This window comes from Cyprinus carpio, chromosome A21, assembly GCF_018340385.1.
Source record: "Cyprinus carpio isolate SPL01 chromosome A21, ASM1834038v1, whole genome shotgun sequence".
NCBI classification, from domain to species: Eukaryota; Metazoa; Chordata; class Actinopteri; order Cypriniformes; family Cyprinidae; genus Cyprinus; species Cyprinus carpio.
In genome coordinates, this window is record NC_056592.1 from 3,357,635 (window position 1) to 3,380,507 (window position 22,873).

Sequence of the window (22,873 nt, forward strand, 5' to 3'; positions counted from 1 at the left end):
GTATAAAATGCATGTCACATGCAATTGTGCCGATATTCTGGAAAATATCACTCTTAATCGTGTGATGCTTAACTTTTAAGTTGTAAACAGAAACAAACAAATAAATAAATAAAAATATAAAATCTCGTACAGTGGCATTTCTTATCTTGAATTTCAGACCTTGCACGATGCTTAGGTTATGCCAGTGCCAGAGCTGCTCAGAATAGACTGCTGAGAGGGACAGACGTACAATCTTTGGTCAGTTTGCTGCCCCCCAAAAAGTGTTATATTCAAAATGTTAGAAAAATATATGATATATATGATATTTTATTCTATTTGGTCAGATTGTTAAAATGACACCACATGACATCATTTCGGTTGTATAATTTATTAAATTTCAGTGTTCTTCTTTAAAATAAATATATGGTAAATAATAATGAGCTAATAAATAAAAGTTAAAGCAAAGTTTTGTACAATCCAAACATATACAACAGAAAGCCCTGCTCACAGGAGTCCCTGGAGTGCATACATTCTTTACTGAACACACTCACACACACAATCAGTGGCAATGTGTTTCTATGACAATCTGATTCTTGAGTGAAAAATTAGGAAAGTACATTAATACTGTCAGCAGCCAGCATGAATACATGAAAAAAGTAAAGATGGATAATACAGAAGCATTGCATGATAAACATTTTAAAACAATGAAGAGTTGAAGGTCAACATCTACACACACACACACACTCAGATCCTCTGTCATGTGTTCACTGCATTGCACTGCTAAATTGAGTGTCACGTATGAACAGCAGCATATGGAGAGGTATGACAAATCAAAAAAACAGACGCGCTCTTACACACATTCACGTGCCTGTGTAACCATAGCAACCATAATTCATAGTTCAAGTAGTGGGAGTGTTGTCTTTTGTTCCTGTGTAAATTAATACTATGGTAAAATCAAACAAAAAAGTGTCACATGCAGATCCCTGCCTAAAAAAATAACACTGAACGATGACGTAATCCTATTAAACATTCATTAACTCTGTCAATCAAACATCAAGCTCCACCCACTTCTGACTTCCTCAGCACTGCTTGTGTCACAGCGCAGTGGCCAATGGGAGCGTGGCAACTTGTGAGCCAATAGGAAAACAGGAGTCCAGTAGGAATGTCGTGGACCAATAGGATTTTAGGAGGCCTGCTCAATAGCAAAACGGCAGTTTAAGAAGGAAATATTATGCAGTGGCCAATCAGAAAGCAGCAGATCGTTCCAATGAGCCAATAGGAAGCGGGATCATTTTCTCTTTGATGTGCTCGGCCGCTTGGCCTGCCACAGGTGACCGTGGATGGTGAGAGCGTCTACGCTGACCGAGACAGACTTGGCGGGGATGACGGTGAACTGCTTGCGGTCAGAGCTGTATTTGTAGAGTCTGTCGATCATTTTGCGGCTGATGGCACGCGGCCCTGTGCCTTTGAGCTTGACGATCTCCTCTGTTTCAGGGGAATATATGTACAGTGCCCTGAACTGACATCCACCGTCACGGAAAAGGATTATGAGGTGGTTGGACTCGCACCGCTCGATTTCCTGTGGAATTATGGCAATAAGTTAATACTTAAACATATCCAGCTGTATATACAGATACATATAAATTTAAGTAAGTGCTCAACAAATTTTTCATTTTTTAGTCTATGTTCATTATGCAATACTGTCTTGATAGTGATAATGGTTCACACTGTATACTATTTATCAGTATGTGAAACAGTGTGAATCATCTTATATATTACATAGTAATGGTTCAGTGCATACTGCTTTAGTTCATAGCATGAAAATGTGAAACATAAAATAAATAAATAATGCTATATAATAACAAATCATGCAAATATACTATGCACAGTATACATACTATGTATTGTATGAGTAGAGTGGCTTGATCGCATAACAGGTTTGAACAGCCTGAAAGTGTGCTGTCATAGAAACTGCACTCACCTCCAGAATGGCGTTCTTCTGGGCTTCATTGACTTTTCCCGCCAGACAGCAGTGAGCGATGGCATTCTGGATGATTGGTTTGTTGGACTTTGCACTAGGCTCCTTGAATAATCTGGGCCCTGAGGACCGAAAGGGAAAATGCAAACTGAGCTAATGGTACGGAAATGTTTTGTTATTTTGACTGATTAAACGCATAATTCGGTATAAACACATTAAAGAAGAGCTAAATGTGTATAACTTACCATTGTATTCTGCTACAGATGTGATAGATGAGGCCGTTGAGCCGTTGTCCCAGTCTCGTTCCATGTTCCTGCTCGCATTTCGGCTCAATATGGGAAAAGATTCCACAGATTCCCCCCTACATTTGGGAATTATGTGTTATAATCTGAAAACTGCAGACACATATCTACACTGGAGGTGACTGATAATGCAATGAGTTACTAATATATATATATATATAAATAAAAAAAAAAAAAAAAAAAAAAAAAAAAAAAAAAAAAAAAAAAAAAAAAGTCTTGGATCTAGGATTTTTAAAATTATATATATATATATATATATAATTTTTTTTAAAATAAAGAAATATTATGAATTACAATACATCAAACAATATAAATATTTAATAAAATTTATAAATAAAATTTATATATATAAATATAAAGTTAATAAATAACTAAACATATATAAATTAAAATACATAAATTGAAAATTATTAAAGAAAAATACATGAATAAAAAAAATTACACTACAAATAAATTAAAATTAAATAAATTAATTAATTAAAAATAAATTTAAATACACAAAGTAGCTCTGAATTAGCTAGTCTGTATCTGTCAACTCAACGTGTGATGTGATAAAATATATTAATAAAATAATAAATTAATTAAAAATAAATAAAAAAGAAATTATAATGACTAGCTCTGAGGTAGCTAGATGGTATCCGTCAATTCAGAGTATCATGTGACAGGGGTGATTTACTTAATAAGAGCTACTAAAAATGTTATTAAAGTTTTGAAAGGAATCACACAGGTTTCTGAGTGATATGAGGGTTAATGATAACAAAATCAACACTTTTGCATATTTCTATCCCTTTAAGTCCAGTAAAGTGGGCTGCACACTGATGATGCCCTGTTCCCGCTCACCTGTGTGAACTGGCCCCTCCTGACGCCACACTGTCGCCTTCAGTAGCAGCAGAGGCCAATGAGAGAGATGATCCAGAGGGAGCAGAACAAAGACTAACCGCTGGAGAGAGGAAATGTGACGTCAAAATCAAATGTAGTATGTATGTCAAGTCAGAAATATGGCGCTTTAAAAGTAAAGCTTTCTTACGAGCAGAACAGGAAGATTCAGCACGATGCAGCGATTTAGGGCGTGGCCTCCTGTTACGTGGGCGTGGTTTGGTCACACCCTGTTCCTCCAGAAGTTCTTCCTGCTTCCTGCGCAGGTACTCCTGTTTGATCAGCTCCCTCCGAGCCTTTTCTTCCTCTTTACGCACACGTTCTTCCTCAGCTTTTCGTCTGACACAAACATGACACAAATGACATCAAATGTATCCCTTCTACAGTATTTTCTCACACAGAGACACACTGGATCGACCGTAACCGATACCTGGCTTCATCTCGTTTGAGCTCTGACTCCACCTCCAGCTGCTGCTTACGTATTCGCGCCTCTTCGGCCTTACGCTGCTGTTTGAGGAGGAACGCCGCCCTCTTCTTAGCCAGCTCATCCTCTGCTTTCTGATCATCCCATACAGAAAGGAAAAATAAAATCACAATAAACGACGCTTCTTGGTGCTGACACTTTCCATTTTATAACGCAATATACTATTTTGTACAATGCATTATAACAAATAGAAACACAGAGTCATGTTATAATAATAGATTTAAAAAATCTAATTTGCAACCAATTTGCAAAAAATGCTCTGGTACCTTAAAGAAGAAGCCCAGTCCAGATTTCTGTTCACCATCAGGTTCTGTGCTAGTTTCAGACGGTTCAGCCAGGTCAGATAGGTCCACTTCAATCAGCTGTGCTTTAATTCTGTTTTCCTCGGATAAACCCGGACCGTTCTCCTTTCCAGAGCCGCTGGACTCGCTCTGTTCCCGGGTCGGATCGACAGGCGACTGTTCCTCCGTGGGGAGTTCGGTTTGGGGCGAGTCGAGGCTGTCGGCGCGTTGGACAGCGGAGTCCTGCAGTCTAAAGGTAGTATTGCGAATAATTCCTTTTGAGCCACACCCACCCTCTTTAGCTCCACCCTCTTCCTCATTCTCAGCCCGGGGGGTCCTGCCGCCCGGTGTCGGAGTGCTTGGTTTCTCTACTGGACGACTGTTTGCATCTTTGCTCAGTTTGAGGTCGCTAGGTTTCATCCGAGGTGTACGACTTGAGCTGAGTCTGGGAGGACGTTTGGTCGCGGTGGAAAGGGTTTCTGTGAACTGCACGGAGAGGTGCGACTTAGTCTCGGTTTGCTCCGGCGGGTGTTCGGTTAAGGGTGGCACAATGCTCGGTTTTGTTTCCTGCGGGGACTGGGTAGTCTGTTTCATGAGCAAGTCCTGCTGGAGAGACAGTTGCATCATTTGCTGCTGTATTGCTCCGATCGCTTCGTTCAGGAGCTCGATAGAGCGGCTACATTCGCCGAGATCTGGTTCTCCGCTCGCACTGCCCAAAGCCCCGCCCCCTCCTGTTACACTCAAACGATTGTCTTTATCCTTCTCTACTGGCGTTTCTTTACACTCCGTGTCTTTTTCTTGGGCTTTCAGAACCTCAACGCATGAGTCATCCTTCGCAAGCAGTTTCTCTTTAAACCCAATTCCGGTTTTGAGTGGGTGTGGCAATGTGTCGCTCCTCCCCTTTTTAACGACATGCAAGAACGCCGCTTTTCCCAGCTGCAGCCGTTGACGAGCTGAAAGGTTCTCCATCTTCTTTTTCTGCATCTCAATAACGCGCCGTTTCTCCTCCAGCTGCATGCGAAGGTGTATGAGTTCAGAGGTGAGGCCAGGTCGGCCACTTGGTGTTCCCGGACTCACGTCCGAGGGGAACTGCACGCTTTCGGATCCATCAGGAGTGGTTGTCTGCGAGCTCCCGGTGCTGTAGCAACCATCGGCGAATCCGATTCTATTCCTGCGGCGTTCTGCGAAACTTGTCATGCGTCCGGTCGACGTGCTGCTGGCTTGTGACAACAAGCTGGGGCAAGGACTCGCCCGTCCACTCGTGTCTTCCTTATCGTCCCGTTCATGCAAGCAAACATCCTCGCGCAGTTTTGCAGACTCCTCTTCCTCTCCGAGTCCCACGCATTTCCTCCCAGCATGCATCAGAACTGCTTTGGAAAGCTCTTGCTCCGGAACCTCTATTTCGTCATCTTCCTCAAACTCTGAATCCGAGGCAATGTCTTCCCAGCCTCCGAGCGGACTGTCCCGCACACACTCCACGTCGTCTTGCAGGAGGAAGCATCCAGGAGATTGCGCTCGAGAGCTTGCTTGCTCTATGCTACCGACTGGAGTAAACGTCTGGTTGAGAGTGCATTCTGTGGGTGTATACGCCCCCCGGCGTCCCTGACTCCTCCCCTCTCCACTCTCCTCCCACTTACTAATCCCCGTTCTCTCCTTATTTGGTCGTAGAACTGCAGGTTGCAACGGTTCCAAGAAGAAACTCTCAGGTCGGGCATCTCTGGATGCAGATGCGCCCTCTGGGTTAATCACAGCCAGTAGCTCTTCCTCTTCTTCCTGGTTCTCATAGTGATGTGTCTGGGGGAAGGGCTGGCCGTTGATGCGGTGTCGTGGAGTAATAGAGATAACGTTGGAAGCTAAACTGTCCTTGCTAATGGATCGAGCCAAGCTGATATTATCACCACATACACGTTCCCAATCCATCTCCATCTGAGAGATCGGCCTGAGAAAACAAGAGAGACAGAGATTTGAGATTTCAAAAGGTTAGTCATTCATTCTAGGACTGGGCTGTGTGAATGGTAAAATGGCAACCTGTAGAGATTTTGCAATTTCCAAATAAAATGAGAAAATAATTATATGAGATAAGGAGATAAAGTAGCTTCATTTGTATTTAATTTACCATTGCAATTTGTGACACTGGACCACAAAACCAGTCTTAAGGGTCAATTTTTTTAAATTGAGATTCATACATCAACAAAGCTGCGTAAATAATCTCTCCATTGATGTATGGTTTGTTAGAATAGGACAATATTTAGCCGAGATACAACTATTTGAAAATCTGGAATCTGAGGGTGCAAAAAAATCTAAATATTGAGAAAATTGCCTTTAAAGTTGTCCAAATAAAGTCCTTAGCAATGCATATTACTAATGATAATAAATCTTTGATATATTTATGGTAGTAAATTTACAAAATATCATCATGGAACATGATCTTTACTTAATATCCTAATGATTTTTGGCATAAAAGAAAAATCGATCGTTTTGACCCATACAATGTATTGTTGGCTATTGCTACAAATATACCCCAGTGTCTTAAGACTGCTTTTGTGGTCACATTTCACAAAATTACTCACCCCATGATATATTTTGGTGAGACTATCCACACATAATTATTTATGTACTTGTATACTATTTATTTTGAATTAGCATTTACTGTATTTTCAGTTTTCATTTTAATTTCAGTTTAATTTTTAGTCATTTTAGTACTTCAACTTGTTTTATTTCAGTTAATTGCCAGAGCAATTAAAATTTTTGCTTTATGTTTTATAAGTTTTTCATCTAATATTTATTTTATAAAATATTATAAAATATTTTGAAATAAAGCTAAATATTCCAATAAATATTTATATATATAAAAAATGAAATAAAGCAGAGTTAAACAATAACAATAATAAAGATTTTAATAGTTTTAGTTTTATTTAAAACATTTGACCTGACCCTAACCTTTGTTTCCTCTCCATCCAGGCGAACTGTGATCCAAACATGAGTCCATCCATACGAGACAAAGAGTTTGACCTGTTCCTGAGCTCTGCTCACAGAATGACAGAGAAAGATAAATAAATAGAGTGGCAACTGATCAGTTTAATCAATTTCATTCATTTACATGCAATATTGTTTGATTAGAAGATGTAGTAACCTGAATTCTCCTCCCCCTGAGCGGGCTTCTGCTGTCTCTGCCGCAGTGGGAGGAGCGGGTGGGAGGGGCTTCTGTTTGTTCTGAAAAAAAGAAGAAGAAATTTTGGTTTTATAAATCAATGAATGTAATGCAATTGTGAAACATGTACTGCAATGTGCAACAGATCATTAGGTACTTCAAACAGTCTTACACAGACAAGGACTCCTCGGGGTGCAAGTAATACCGCATACAACCGTCAGGAGTGGTAGCTGTCGCCAGCGAGTCGGCTGAAGGGGAGGGAGTTAAGAAGCTTCGCTTGGTGGAATTGGATATGGGAACATGGGGGCGGGAACTCTTTGGCTGAAGAGACGCTCTCACTGTCAGATTGGAGCAATGGGTTGTCAATCACAACATAGCATAATAATAAAGAGTGAATGAATCATGAGATGGACATTTTTAGACTGAAACAAAGTGTTTATCAGAATAGAGGTGAGCTTTTAAAGACTCTGTTCTTACCATCTTTAATCTCTTGAAGGTCTCTTGGCTTTACGAAGTCCGGCTTCACTACTTCAAACCACCAAAAGAGCTCAGCAATGAAAACCATCACGTTATGCTGGAAGAACAAGAACAAGTCAAAGACTGTAATGCACAGAGCTGTTTTTTGTAATTTATATTATTCTCAAAGATAATTTTTTAAACTATAATACAGTAAATCCATACTGAAATAGATAATTTTATTAATTTCTATTTTAGTTGATTTTAATAAAAATCTGCATATATTAAAGGCAGTACAACAAATACAACCATGATGTACAAATACTGTAAAATTTAATTAGAATTAGTCTATATATATATATATTAGTATATATATATATATATATATATATATATATATTATATATATACACACACACACACATACACACACTATTATAGTATTTCTTAATATTTTGAATAAACATTTCTTTTTTTTTTGGTATGTGCTTTTGCTGTTTTTATTATTATTTTTTATATTTCTATTTTTCCTTTAATTTATTTTTATTTCAGTTTTTGTTTTAGTAGTACCTCATATTCAATATATATATATATATATATTATTTTATTTTATTTTAGCTTTATTTCAATTAATACGTTTTGTTTTAGTTTATATACAGTAAATATATATTAAAATATAATTATATTATTATTTAATTACATTTTATTTTATTTGACTTTATTTTATTAAAATATGCATATATCAAAGGCAGTACAACGAATACGCCCATGATGTACAAATACTTTAAATTGTTTATCCAATTCCTCAATTGAATTGTATTTTATTTTTTAAGCATGGCAGTCTGAAAGTATACGTAGATATGTTTTCACTGAGCTTGGAGCAATGAATTCTGGGACTGTTTAAACTGAAGAATGCATGCAGTGTTGCCTTATCATTTGCATTTGGTTTCTTAGAAGGTAACTATTGTATCTATACTTTTGTATAACTGAATGAAATATATTTCAGTACGGACCTTCAGCACCGGTGGGCCGTAGAGCAGATCTTCAGTGTGCAGGTAAAAACACCTGTTCAGGTATTCGTTAGAAAACTCCCGCAGCAGATGGATGTTATACACACTGTCCGACAGAGACGGCACCTCCTTCAGACATATATCTAATAGAAAAGACATTTATAATGTTACAAAGTATTCCTGTTTCAACTAAATGCTGTTCTTTTGAACTTTCTATTCATCAAAGAATCTTGATTTAAATTGTTGAGTTGAATTGATTGCAACAATTTACTAGGAAATGAATTGACATGATTATTCTGATCATTTGTGGCACATTATGTGTATATATATACCATCTAGCCTCATGTATTCAGGGCAGTAGAAGTGAATGACTGCTAGCAGAGCCGCTCCATCACAAACACCCTTCATCAGATCCTCCATCACAGCCAGGTGTGGGAACAGATGGCCGGTCAGGTGTTCTCTCCGGTACCGTACCTGAGAGAGAGCAGGCAGGGGCTTATAAAGCGTCAGACACACACACCCATAGTCTCTCACATACTCAATCATACTCCCACTTTAAGTATAACGGTTCACTCAGAAATGAAAATCCTGTCATCATTTAATCACCCTCATGTCATTCCAAAACCATGTTTTTGTTCATACTTAAAATAAAAGACAAATCTTTACCATACAATAAATGTGGGCAGTAATTATGACTGCTGAGCTCCAAAAATGACAAAGTAGTAGTCTGTACAACTTAATGATAAACATATTACTTTATATTAAAGCACAACATTCCAAGTGTTCGGGTGACACATGGTACCTCTGAGGAACAGATTGAAATTTATTTTGTTTTCATGATTATTTGCTGAGAATCTTACCTTCTGCTCAAGCTTTGAATCATTTTTGCATGCTTACGATACATACAGATGACAGCATTTTCATTTTGAGGGGAACAAATAAAAATTATTTTCATGCAAAATTACCTCCATATGTGTGGAATGTGTTGTATGACATAGTGGCTTCTTATGTGTCAATAAATTTCTCTAAATATAGTTAACTAAAACTGACATTAAACAAACCATACAAAAAAAGAAAAAATAATTGTTACGTTAAATGTTAAATAAAAAAAAAACCACTTCAACATTTCACATTTTAATTTACTTTAACTTGATGTACTAAAATAACTAAAACTGAAATAAAAATAAAATAAATAAAAACTACTGACATATAAAAAAACAAAAACTGCTAAAAATGACAAAAACAACAGCAAAATTAATAAAATGAAAATGGATAATAAAAATTAAAACTAAATATTGATTAAAAATTATTATAATAGTATCTTAATATTAATTAGTATCTTAAAAATGTTACTAAATTAACATAATATATATATATATATAATTAAAATTACTAAATATAAATTAGCTGATTTTATATTATAAAAGTGTATATATATATATATATATATATATATATATATATATAATTAAAATTACTAAATATAAATTAGCTGATTTTATATTATAAAAGTGTATGTGTGTGTGTGTGTGTGTGTGTGTGTGTGCGCAAACATACATGTGTAATTAAAATTAGTAAAGTTAAAATTAGTATAATTAGTACTAGGGCTGCACAATTAATCAAATTTCTAACTGTGCCTACAATTACGGATGCCACTAATATGTAATCATTCAAAGGTGCAATTACAAAAAAATAAATTAAAAAAGTACATTAGTTAAAGTTACAAAATGTACATTATTCTGCATGCTTAAGATGTACGTTTTTTTTTCTACAGGTTTTTGTAAATTGTTTTAATTTGAGTTTTACTATAACATTCTAATACCATGAATATTTGTACTTTTTTTTTTTTCAAAGAAATCAAACCAATATATAGTTAACTTTTGAGGCTTAATGCTATAGAAAAGCAATAAAAAATTTTTAATGAAGAGTGTTTTCAGCTTGTTTATTTTCATATAAAAATATGGCATGCAGTTGCTTCAAACAGCTATAAAGCTATTCAAAACATTCAATGTATATAGTGATTATCATAATTAATAGCAATTACAATTTCAAGGAAATAATCAACAACTTATGATTTCTCATAATTGTGGAGCCCTAATTAGTACATATAAACAAAATCTTTAAAATAAAATATATATCATTTTATATAATAATATATAATTTTAGAACGACTGGATTTGTGGATGCATAAAAAAGACAAATGGATGCAAGGAAGAGTGAAGTATTGAAGAGTGTGTATTAGACGCCTGCCAGGCCCCACAGGACTATGATCTGCATCAGGTTTTTGTTTGTCATTACTAAACAAATGCACTGGGTTTGGTATGCGTATGTGAGAGAGCATGAGTACTGTACCACACGAGAGAACTCCACCGGCTCCAGCATGCAATGAGCCAAAGCGTTCATGAGATCAGGCTGAGACAGACAGAGACAGAATGAGTGAGAGATGGACTGACGGATGAACGCGTGAGATGCACACAACACACACACACACACAACAGCTAGTCCCGCTTTTCACGCAGCGCAACATGACGGACGCAGGAGGCGCTGTGGCACTTACAGGCACGAGCTTCCAGTACCATTTTGAGGGAGACTATCCGACAGGAAGGGGCGGGACGAGAGAGACAAACAGGAAGAGCATAAAGGTTAAACGTAGAGCAGAGAAAGAGGTGGAAGGAGAAGAGAACGATCAGATCTAAACGAATGGAATCTGATCAGAGAACAGGGTTAAACCGTGTAGTAAAATGCAACCAATCGACGAGGAGAACACAGGCCTGCATGCTAACGCTCTGGGTGCTGTTCTACTACTGGATGGTTTGGAGACTCGTGATTGGTCAGACCTTCTGATGGCACGGCGAATCCATCAGCGGCTGCTTCATCTTGAGTTCCTTGTCGGAGAGCTCTCTCGTCTTCAGAATCACCTGCAGCACACAAACAGAGATTTAGTTGCTTTCCTCCAGTGTTTTTTTTAGTATATTTGAGATACTACTATTTTTATTGTTTAATTGTCAGTTGTCATTGTTTAAGTAATTTTGTTGTTTTTAAACATTTATATATATATATATAAAGTTTTTCTTAATTTTTATTTCATTTCTAGTTTTAATAAAAATGAGAAATGTTGCCTTGGCAGCTAGCTGAAATAAGTTTTATTTTTATATTTTATTTGATTTTTATATTTATATTTTAGTTTATTTTTAAATAATGAAATGTTTTGTGTGCATTTCATGCATTTTTTCCATTTTATTTCCTTTTCTTTTTCTTTCTTTCTTTCTTTCTTTCTTTCTTTCTAATTTTAAATTATAATTTTGTTTGTTATATTTTCATTTATTTTATTCATTTATTTTCTTGTTTATTGATCAAAAGTGACAGTAAAGACCTTTATAATCTTACAAAAGATTTCTATTTCAAATAAACACTGTTCATTTGAACTTTCTATTCAATCCTGAAAAAAGGAAAATCATATTGCAATTTACACAAAGGTACAGTAGCAAAAATAACATGTTTAATTCTGAGGCTCAGAGAGAGTGAAAATAAAATTAAACTAAACGATAACATGTTTGGTGCAAACCTTGACTAACATTATATTTGAACTTAAACTGAAGAAATAAATCAGCCACTGACCTTGTTGATCCAGAACAGCATGGCGTCCTCCATGTCGAAGGGAAGCTCTTTAGAGGCGCAGAAGGTGGAGAAGCGTTTGACACTCGCCACGACTCTCTCTACAGCCATCATCTCCACCGTATACGCCATCATCAGAGCGTCTATCAGCGGGATATGAGAACTCTACACACACAAACACACAACAATACAACTGAACACAGGATTCTGCGGATAAATAACACATTTACATTCATGCATTTAGCAGACGCTTTTATCCAAAGCGACTTACAGTGCATTTAGGCTAACACTTTTTTGTACTGCTAACGCAATGCTCTACCAAACACACAAACTAATGCACATCTAAACCAAAGCCCTACCACACATAAAAACCAAAGAATGACTAATGACTAAAATAAACATGTCTAAAACATGTTTAAGTGTAAGTACTAAAATTACTGAAACAAACACATAAAAATAATTTTAGAAATATAGAAAAAAGACGTAAAAAATAATAAAATGACAAAAGCACATAACATTACTAAATTACTAAACAATTTTTTTTTTTTTATATTAATAAATAATTAAATACTGAAAAAATAGTTCTGGGAAGTTGCAAATCTGAAAGTCATAACCGTGCTGTGGTGGTGTGTTTCAGTGATTTTGGTCAGAATATATGTAAATAAAGAGTAAATAAAAAAATTAAATGTGTAACAAAAAATCCTGGAATACTTATTTGCAGATTTATAGTAACTGATTATAACAGTATATTTAAAATATATATTTAAATTATACATATTTTCTAATAATATCCAATACGTTTTTTTAAATATTTAATTTATTATATTATATAAAAATATATTAACAATATATAGTTCATTGCTAAATATTATAACATTTACCATTTCTTTTACTTAACATGCATTTTAAATTTGAGAGTGGCATCAGTTATCATCTCAACAAATAATATGGATATTTTGCATTAGATAAAATTTTTGTCAATCTGATCAAATAATGAGTCAAATAGAGAAACATCTTATATCAAACAAGACATTCATAAATAAATAATTGATAACCAATATGGTGTCGATGTACTGTGCATTCCTAGATTATTTTGCTTTTATGAATTATAATATTTTGAATTTATAATTTGAATTTACAGTAGAATGCTAAAATGGTCTGAATAAGAAGTTAAACAGAATCACATTTCATGTGTACAGGAATCTAGCATACTGTGCACAGTACACATACAGCTTACTGACAGAAACATAGTGAGAGTAGTACGAGTAGAAGGCCATTCCAAACACACCCTAAAACAGAGAGAGCAGTTACAGAGTCTCCCATTAAGATGAATGACTCAACAGATTCAACCATATTAGGAGAAGATCAGTGCTGCAGTCTCACTGACACACACACAAACACACACGGCTCTGAGTCACGCTGCAGGAACAGTGTGTGTGTGTCTGTTCACACAGCAGAAGAATGATGCAATTTAATGATGGGAGAGGAGTCAGAAACACACTCTACACGAGTACATAAACACAGACGGCGCCTCAAAGCGTCCTGCTCAAGAAGGTCATTTGACCGCTTCAAGTGCCATTAAATGGGATGCGGTTTTATTTAGTTAGCTGCTATAAACATGGTCACCTTCTCAGCGAAAACCTCTTCAAACTGACCATAGATAGAAGAACTAATGTTGATCTTTGGTTGACCAATCAGCAGAAAGGGGCGTTTCATTCCCACCAACATGTGGAGATCAAATATTCAAGCTATTTACTGATTGTATAAATGATAAATATATGAAGAGTTCATTTTCAAAACAGATAACTCCGTTTTTAACAATTGATATATATATATAAGATATATATATATTTTCAAAACAGATACTATGAAGAGTTCATTTTCCAAAATCCAATTTTTAACAATTTTCAAAAATCATGTTTTTTCATTATGTATTCCAATTAATCTCAGTCAGAGTTCATGAGTCATATTTTCCATGTGATGTGCACTCCAGTGATTTGATTAGAACAAATGGAGTAAATAAAATGTGATTTTTTTTCTTTCTTTCTTGGTGCTAGAACAGCAAACTGAAGAGTAAACGATGTGCTGTCATGTGGTGATATTCACGTCTGCTCATCTCATGAATATAATCATTCTGCAAGTTAGCAATGGAAACTAAATGAAAGAGACTTTGTGTTTGGGTGCATGTTGATCCATTAGAGAAACACTATGGATGTTTCCACTGGCCTACACACACACACACACACACACTCGTCTGGCCGTGGCACTCCATCACCCCAGCAGGTTTTGGACAGATGGTCCTACTGTGCCTGAATTCTGTCCTCAGATACACCTCTCCAAATCACACACACACACACACACACACACACACACACACACACACACACAGATAAAACAACAGAGCACAACAGTGACCGCTCACTTTCAGCAGCTTGGGTTTAGGAAGTATTTTTCTATCTATTTTCTCTACAGAGATTTCAAATTCAATCCGAGATGAATCACAACATTAAAAGCTCTAATTTCAGGAAAAATATTAAAAAGTGAACTACTCTAATAAATCATTGTGAATTAAGTAATCACATAAAAATGACAGCGTAATATAACAATACTGATTTATCGTAAAAATAAATAGTAATAATATAGTAATAACTATAGTAGTAATCATAATAATAATAATATTCTTATATCATTTTTAGACATATATTTAATGTATTTCATTATATTAATATATATTAACAATATCTAGTTTATTGTTAAATATTATTTTTCATTTTTTTAGTATACAAAAACATGCATACCTTATATATATATATATATATATATATATATATATATATATATATATATATATATATATATATATATAAACAGACACACACATATATAGAACATACGTTTTACATATTTTTTATTTCAGTTTTTTATTTCTATTTTTATGGTTTTAGCTTTAGCTAACTATAATAACCCATGTTTGAGCTGAGCTCTTTTGCTGTGTTTCTGTTTCTATGGTAAACAGCAGATTCCCTGATTGGTGGATCTCGGTTTAGGATTATGGGTAGTTTAATTCTTCTGCAATTAAACATGATAATTTAAAAAGGTAGGAAGGTCATTATTATTTAGATTCACTATGTGAGACACACACTGTAGCCTCGGCACTATCTTGAGGTAAGAAGTCAAAGATGGAAATCGCACCATCTTAACGGGGATGGAGGAGAGGTCGTCGTGGGAGACAGGCGTGTCGTCTGCTTCTCTGACACATATCCCGCGGCGTGCGAGCGTCTGGATGACGGCCTGATGGGAGCTGAGCGCAGACGCCTGGTCTCCCTTCAGCAGCAGCCCGCACACCCTGCAGTACAGCTCCGAGGACAGCAGCAGAGACAGCACCAGAGGCTTGATGTGCTCCACGCAGTACTGATCCGTGTAGAACGGGTCTCGCAGGTCCGTCGGGATGTGCTCTGACACACACACAAAAATACAGAATTATAACAATCTGATACAACCAGTATAACCCTATTGACTTAATATTTATATTGACTTAATATAAGACAATATTTTACATTTTCGTTTAGTTTAAGTTGAAGCACTAAAATAACTAAAATTAAAAACTATATAGACATATTAAAAAATAAATAAATAATAATTAATGACAAAAACACACAACAAACTATCTAACTATAAAAAATTAAGACAAAAAATAAAATAAAATTTAATTCAAAAAGCTAAAATGTTTATATAAGAAAAAAATAAAATAAAATTTAATTCAAAAGCGCATATTGATATTTTAATAATTAGATTAAAATGTAATTATAAAATATTTAGATAATTATTAGAATTTGTCTGTGTATATATATATACAAAATGTTTATATAAAAATATAGAAAAAATATTTTAGGAAAAATATATAAAATACATTAAATGAATCATAAAATATAATGATTAGATTTTATTATATGCAAAATATTAGAAAATTATTATAATAATAAATGTAAATATTATTGTTATAATAAATAATTTTTATGTTCCTTAAAAAGGTAAAATATATTTTCTTTTTTTGTTTTACATTTTGGGTAAAATGTGGGTAAAGTGGAGAATTGACAAATCCAATTGTAAGAATTGTATGAAAAAGACTGTAAAACAAAGATATGGAGATGTCGTACAGAGCAAAAACAAAAGGTGATTTTGAGATTAACCACTTACTGTAAATGGCTAACATTTTGCTAGCCAAACCAAACAACCAACACAATCACTTTCACAGAAAGACTCGACATCAGGTGACTCAACGTGATCACACTAATTATAGCTAACTGCTAAGCTAGTGCGGCTAAGTGACGAGACAATGTTTATTTCATTTGTTTGCGTGTTTGACCTTGTTTGTTTGATTCAGACGTGAGAAGAGAGCGTGGTGAAGATGATAAGCAGCTTTAGTTAATTCCGACAGCAATGCAGATGAAAAACAGTCATCGCTTATTATCAGTGTAAGTGCAAAACGCCACTTTTTCCTTTAAATTAACTATTTCTCTCTTACAGGTAGATTTTCTGTTTGTTTGTATATTCTTCCACTCCACCAAGGGTCATTCTGAGGTTTTGTTAAATTAGGAGGTCAGGGGTCAACCAGTCAGATTAAAGCCTGAGGAAGATTAACAGTGGCTGACTGTCTAATAAGCCCTGATGAGATGTGTGTGTGTGTGTGTGTGTGTGTGTGTGTGTGTGTGTGTGTGTGTGTGTGTGTGTGTGTGTGTGTGTGTGTGTGTGTGTGTGTGTGTGTGTGTGTGCACGTATGCAAGTGTGCATTTGACAAATTCTACACAGACAACACTAAATAAATATAGCTGTGGTGTGACGGATCTGTCTGAAATCAAGCTGGAAACCTGGACACTTTCTTTTAAGATACACGCTCAACCACACACATTTCATCTTGCAGCAATGAAGACGTTTGCAAAGAAAATAATCCTTAATATTGAAATAAAATATTTTTTTAAATATAAAATCCATTTTTTTAATTTTAAATATAATTTTTCAATAATATTTTGGATGGTATATAAACATATATATATAATCTTTGGATGGTAATGTACATACAGAATATCCATAAACACATTACCATCCAAAGATTACATAACCACAAACACAGTAATATTTTATATTTTATAAAATTAAACTAATTTAATATAATATATATTCTGTATATACATAATTATAATAATATATTCTGTATAGAAATTATGATCCAAATATTAAAAAAAAAATCAACAAAAACACAATATAAAACAAAATAAAAATTATATCTATATATTATTAAATATAATATAAACAAAAAAAAAATAATAAAAAATCAGAAAAATACTACTACTAATATCTAAAGATTATGCTACTATTTTTTTTTTATTAAAATAAAAAAAAATGTAGTAAAATATTATATTTCAGTATAATACTAAACTATAATAATAATAATAATATCTAAAGATTATACTACAACAAAAATAAATAATTTTTTATTACATACATAGTATTCCCACAGACAGGTTTTAAATCCCGTGTGTGTGTGTGTGTGTGTGTGTGTGTGTGTGTGTGTGTGTGTGTGTGTGTGTGTGTGTGTGTGCACACTACTTCTCATCAATAAATAAAGGCTGACAGTCAGAAATGGGTCACACACACACGAGGGTTTCCCTCACATTGACATCTGAGCACACCTTCAACACTGGACAAAGAGCTTCAGAGCAGAACTCCTCATAAACCCACAATATCACATCAAATATACTTTATCTCTGCTTTAGCTGAACAGGCAGGTTCGGGTTTGAGACCCTGAAAACCTCTGAGAAAGGACAATCAGTCAAATACTATAACTCAACATTACTCTGAACTATTACAAGAGCATGCAGCAACTGAACATTTACATTCAGATTTGTTGATTTAAAAGCTACATTTACATAATGTAAAGCTGTTTTAGCAAATGTGACAGTATCTATAGGGTGTTATAAATAATTAATCTCAAATTGATGGAACTATTTTCCCTCCACATGTTATCATACATGCCTTTTCAATGCATCTGTTTTTTTTTTGTTTTTTTTTTTAATTAATCTAAATGGAGATTGCTGATTTTATCTGATGATCAATGAGAAGAAAGTTTTTTTGTTCTGAAGAAATCACCTCCAGTTTACAAACAGAACTCATTTAGCACCATTCAGGGTTAAAAACGAGACAAAAGTTAGCAGAAGGCATTGCACGTTCACAGCGGAGCTCTCCCACGATCACACACAGCTATTTCAGTCTGCAGACTTTGTGATGTAACAGACGCTGTTATTTCTGTCCCCTGATTAGACTCAAGACGCTCTGCTAGAGGAAACACACACCATCACCATCATCATCACCACCTTCCTCCTGCATATCCAGGGGGTTTCGCCGGCACAAACGTTCATGCATCAATCACAATCATTTATTCCAGAGGCTCTGCTCAACTCCAGAGCACTGGGAGAACGTCCGGTCCTTTCCAAAGCTCTCTTGTGGTCAGTGTGGAGCCGTGGTCATTGTGGACTGTGAGAACTGCTGACTAAGAAGCAACACACAAACACATACACTCTCATCCCAACAAACACAACTTCTGCCACTTCAGAACTATTCCCCCATGCCCGTCAACACATCTCACTGCCAGCATCCAAAGTAAGCAGTTCAATAGATGTCACAGCCAAACAAGAGTGAGAAACATTCAATTCATTCATTCATTCATTATACAATATATAACTATATATATATATATATATATATAGATATATATATATATAGATATATATATATATATATATAATAACTATATATATATATATATATATATATATATATATATATATATATATATGTATATATATATATATATATATATATTATATATATATATATATATATATATATATATATATATATATATATATATATATATATAACACCACAGTTTTATTTATTTAATAAAATAAATAAATGATTAAATAAAATGTGTTGTACATGTTGAGCATATATATATATATATATATATATATATATATATATATATATATATATATATATATATATATATATATATATTATATACTATATATATTTTAATTCACAACATTTATTAATTCATTCATTCATTTAACAATAAAATAATATAAAAAAAAATACTGCATGAGTGTACAGGAAGACTATGAGAACTTGTGGCTATAATTCATTTTCTTTATTTAATAATATTAACATAATTTGCTGTATTGTGTTTTTTTTAAATCAAAATTGTCAATTTAATTTATTTTTCATGTAATTATACTGTATTTGTATAAATTGCTGTATGGTATTTTTTACTTTTTTTAATTTATAGCCCAACTATTGATTTATTCTATAAATGTATACAGCGAGTATAATTTTTGCAATTAAATTTTTTTTTTTCCACAAATAGCATCATGACTTATCGATCACAATCACACAACCGTTTTTTTTTTTTTTTTTTTGGACATGGTACTTCTATAGTTTTGGAGAACTTTTGAGGAACCTGTAAATATCATGATACTGAAATTCAAACTGCATCACTTTTTGCAAGAGGGGGATAGCAGAGATGCACTTACCTTCACCGTACGCTTTGGCGAACAACCAGCGAAGGTTTGCTTCTATCTTGGCTCGGGCCGAGTCGTACATTTCCAGCGGCACGATTTCAAGTCCACCCTCAACCAAATCCGCTCTTCTCGGGATGCCATCCCCACCTGCAAACGCACCTACATCCATCCTAAACACACACACGTCAGGAGTTATTGAAAACATCTTAAAGGAACAGTTCATGCAAAAAATTACAATTCAGAAAAGAGTTATCCTGCAGAATGTCCATGCCGCTCTTTTATATATGATGAAAATGGTATGCACAAAACTTCATTTTTGTCTTCTAGTCCTCATAAAGCCATCATATGTAAATGATTGCATATATATATATATATATAGTCAAATGGACTACTTTATGGTGGTTTATGGTCCATTTTGAAGCTTATGTCTTTTATCTTTTAAGTCATATATATGCTAATTATGCACATTATATGCTAAAATAAAAATAAACCTCTGGGAAACACACACTTTTAATATTTACAGCCTTTCTCTTTTAGGAAAACAGACCCAAATTTTGACGAATCATCCAGGATTGAAAAAAATAAAAAAAAATGCTTTCTGGGTACGAAATTGTAATATATATATATACACACAATTTGTCTAAGAAAATTAAATATGAATAAGTTTTTATGTTGACATGAATAGTTAAAGAGCAGCTTGGTAAAAAGAAAACAGTCCAATAATGAGGTGAAAAACAAACATGATGCTTTTAAAGGATTGAATTTTTAACATAATCTACAAATATGCCTAGATCATCAGTAGCCTAGATGATGTCGAAAATAATTTTAAATCTAAAAACAGGCGCACATAATAAATATCCAATATTGGCACAGAGCAGTAAATACATTTTTAAAAAAATCACTTATATTGGTTGACAAATATGCTGCTGATATATTTCACTTTATATTATTATTACCACTTGTTCTTTGAAAATATTTATATTATCAAACTATAGCACATACTGTATATATATATATCAACAGTCAGAGCACAAGTACCGCTGCATATTTGACAGAAGAAAGTTCTTTGACTGTAATGTACCATGGTAAATACCATCCCTGTACCATGGTACTACCGCAGTGTTTTAATAAAGACAGTTTGCAGTCATTATAGAACCTACAATGTAATACTGCGAGATTTCAAACACCAAAACAGCACAAGACAGGCCCAGACAGACAAAGCAAGATCCAGATCCTGGTCCAGACCAGACCAAACAATGCATGATCCTTATGATGAAGAAATTATACAGAGGAATAATCACCCGACACAAGCCAGCATTGATGAATGACCGTTCAAACGTGATGAATGCAATTAAATATGATGTATATCTTCGCGCAATCTTTACTGCAGGCTCAGCAAACGAGAGATTATGAATGAACGGAGCTGCTTTACTATCACTATCACAGAAATATAATCTGTCTGCTGCACCTGTCAGCGGCCAAAACCGGCGACATCAGAGACGCCGGACCGACCGAGCCGAAATTACCTCAATCCACAGTGCAGCTTTAAAGATGCGTGAATATTCCCGACGCTTTTAATGAAAGCTCTCGCGGGCGTCTTCTCGTTCCCCTCCGCGCGCGGCCTCCGCTACATGACGCGCCGCGAGATATTCAGCAATTGTGACGCAAACGGACAGAACACGTTTGGAAAACGTCCCGGTTCAAAAAGACACGTTTGCTCGCGTCTCTTCTGCCATCCGGGCGCTCGTTCATTGTCTGGCCGCCGTTGTCCTGGGAGACGCCGCGGCCCGTCGCTGTTTTTGTCGCTATGGATATATATGCAAGCTCATGGAAGGACAGTGCGCATGCGCGCGCGTCTACAGGCGCGTCCTGCAATGATAACAGGCCACATGATCGATACATCTCACAGTAATTATTCAAAACTCACGTCCAGCACATATATATATAAAATGTAAAAATATTGCATACTGTCCAAAAAATATTTATTTGATATCTTTACATTGTATATATATAAAATTACCCCCGTCACTTTTCTTTTTCTTGTTTGTTTTGTTGTTTGTTTTAAAAATAAAACATTAAAAAACATTCAATATATAATTAAAATATATATAAATAAATGTAAAAATATTGCATGACTATACATGCATGATATACATAGCCTATATAGCCTAAAACTCCTGAAATATTCAATATTCTTTAATGCTTGTTTTTTTGTTTATTCATTCATTCAAAATGTAAAACTATTGCATGACTAAAGGAAAACAGTGAGAACCTGATATTTAATAATATTTGTAGAATTTGCTGTATGCTGTTTATTTATTTTATCGTGATTTGACCTATAAATCAATAGGCCTAAAGTTAATTATATTTTTACCATTAACGTTTTTCACAAATAGCAACTTACACAAAAAAAGAAGCCTACATCAGTTTTATAACGCATTAGTATTTGGTATGTAAGAACTCGAACTGACATGAACAAAGCTATTCTTATAGTCCCTTAGTTAAGAACATTACATATTAAAAATATCTGTAATTTTTAATTTGCCCAGCTAAAACGGTATTACATCATCATAGTACAGGTGTGCATCTTAAAATGGTGTGAACTTGCGTTTCTCTGCTCTGCAGCGCCGCCTGCAGCTGATGAGAGTCTCTGAGGGCAAAGCAGGACAGCATCAGCTCATCTGACCGGGGTTATCACTGACCAAATCCCTCGTGCATTCTAAATCTCACCCCTGCTGAGAATGCTGGGAACCGTCGATTCATGGCAGGTGACTGATGAGCTTTAGTGTTGAGTGCGTGTGTGAGAGAGAGAGATGATTTCATTAATTACGATTATTACATTGTTTTGAAGTCTGATGCATTGGAACACAATTAGCCAAGTCTAAAAAACAAATATACTGACCATCATTTAAGCCAGTCCATCGGTTAACGTAAGACAGTTACATAATTAAGGTGTTTTTAACTTCACACCATTGCTTCTGGCTAAAACACGAGTCCTCCAATATCCAAAATCCAATATCCGTAATAGCCTATTGCTTTTTCCAGTGAAAAAGACGTTTTCTGAATCAGGAGAGAAATCTGCACAGATAAAGCACCGTTTACAAGCGACAAACAGTCCTAATTAACTTTAAACAAATTTGTGGTGGGTGGATTTTGATATG

General features: G+C 34.7%; 1 protein-coding gene across 5 annotated transcripts; it reads right to left on the bottom strand.

The window, feature by feature from the left end:
- Positions 1-351: 351 nt before the first annotated feature.
- On the bottom strand, positions 352-21,558 carry LOC109110547 (calmodulin-regulated spectrin-associated protein 1-B-like). Of its 5 annotated transcripts, XM_042778589.1 has the most exons (19): positions 21,014-21,216; positions 19,725-19,882; positions 15,325-15,587; positions 12,136-12,297; positions 11,355-11,435; positions 11,075-11,107; positions 8,850-8,991; positions 8,521-8,660; positions 7,529-7,625; positions 7,224-7,389; positions 7,034-7,113; positions 6,841-6,925; positions 3,886-5,839; positions 3,566-3,702; positions 3,287-3,474; positions 3,100-3,199; positions 2,203-2,318; positions 1,961-2,079; positions 352-1,558 (listed from the first exon to the last, which is right to left on the bottom strand). In XM_042778589.1, the coding sequence occupies exons 1-19, from the start codon at positions 21,028-21,030 to the stop codon at positions 1,268-1,270; spliced, it is 4,329 nt and encodes a 1,442-aa protein (XP_042634523.1). In that variant the 5' UTR covers positions 21,031-21,216; the 3' UTR covers positions 352-1,267. The 5 variants fall into 5 exon arrangements, with proteins under 5 accessions (XP_042634523.1, XP_042634521.1, XP_042634520.1 ...); XM_042778587.1 differs by lacking the exon at positions 21,014-21,216 and adding an exon at positions 21,239-21,558 and having other exon boundaries at positions 3,100-3,474; XM_042778586.1 differs by having other exon boundaries at positions 3,100-3,474; positions 21,014-21,218.
- Between the last annotated feature and the right edge of the window lie 1,315 nt (positions 21,559-22,873).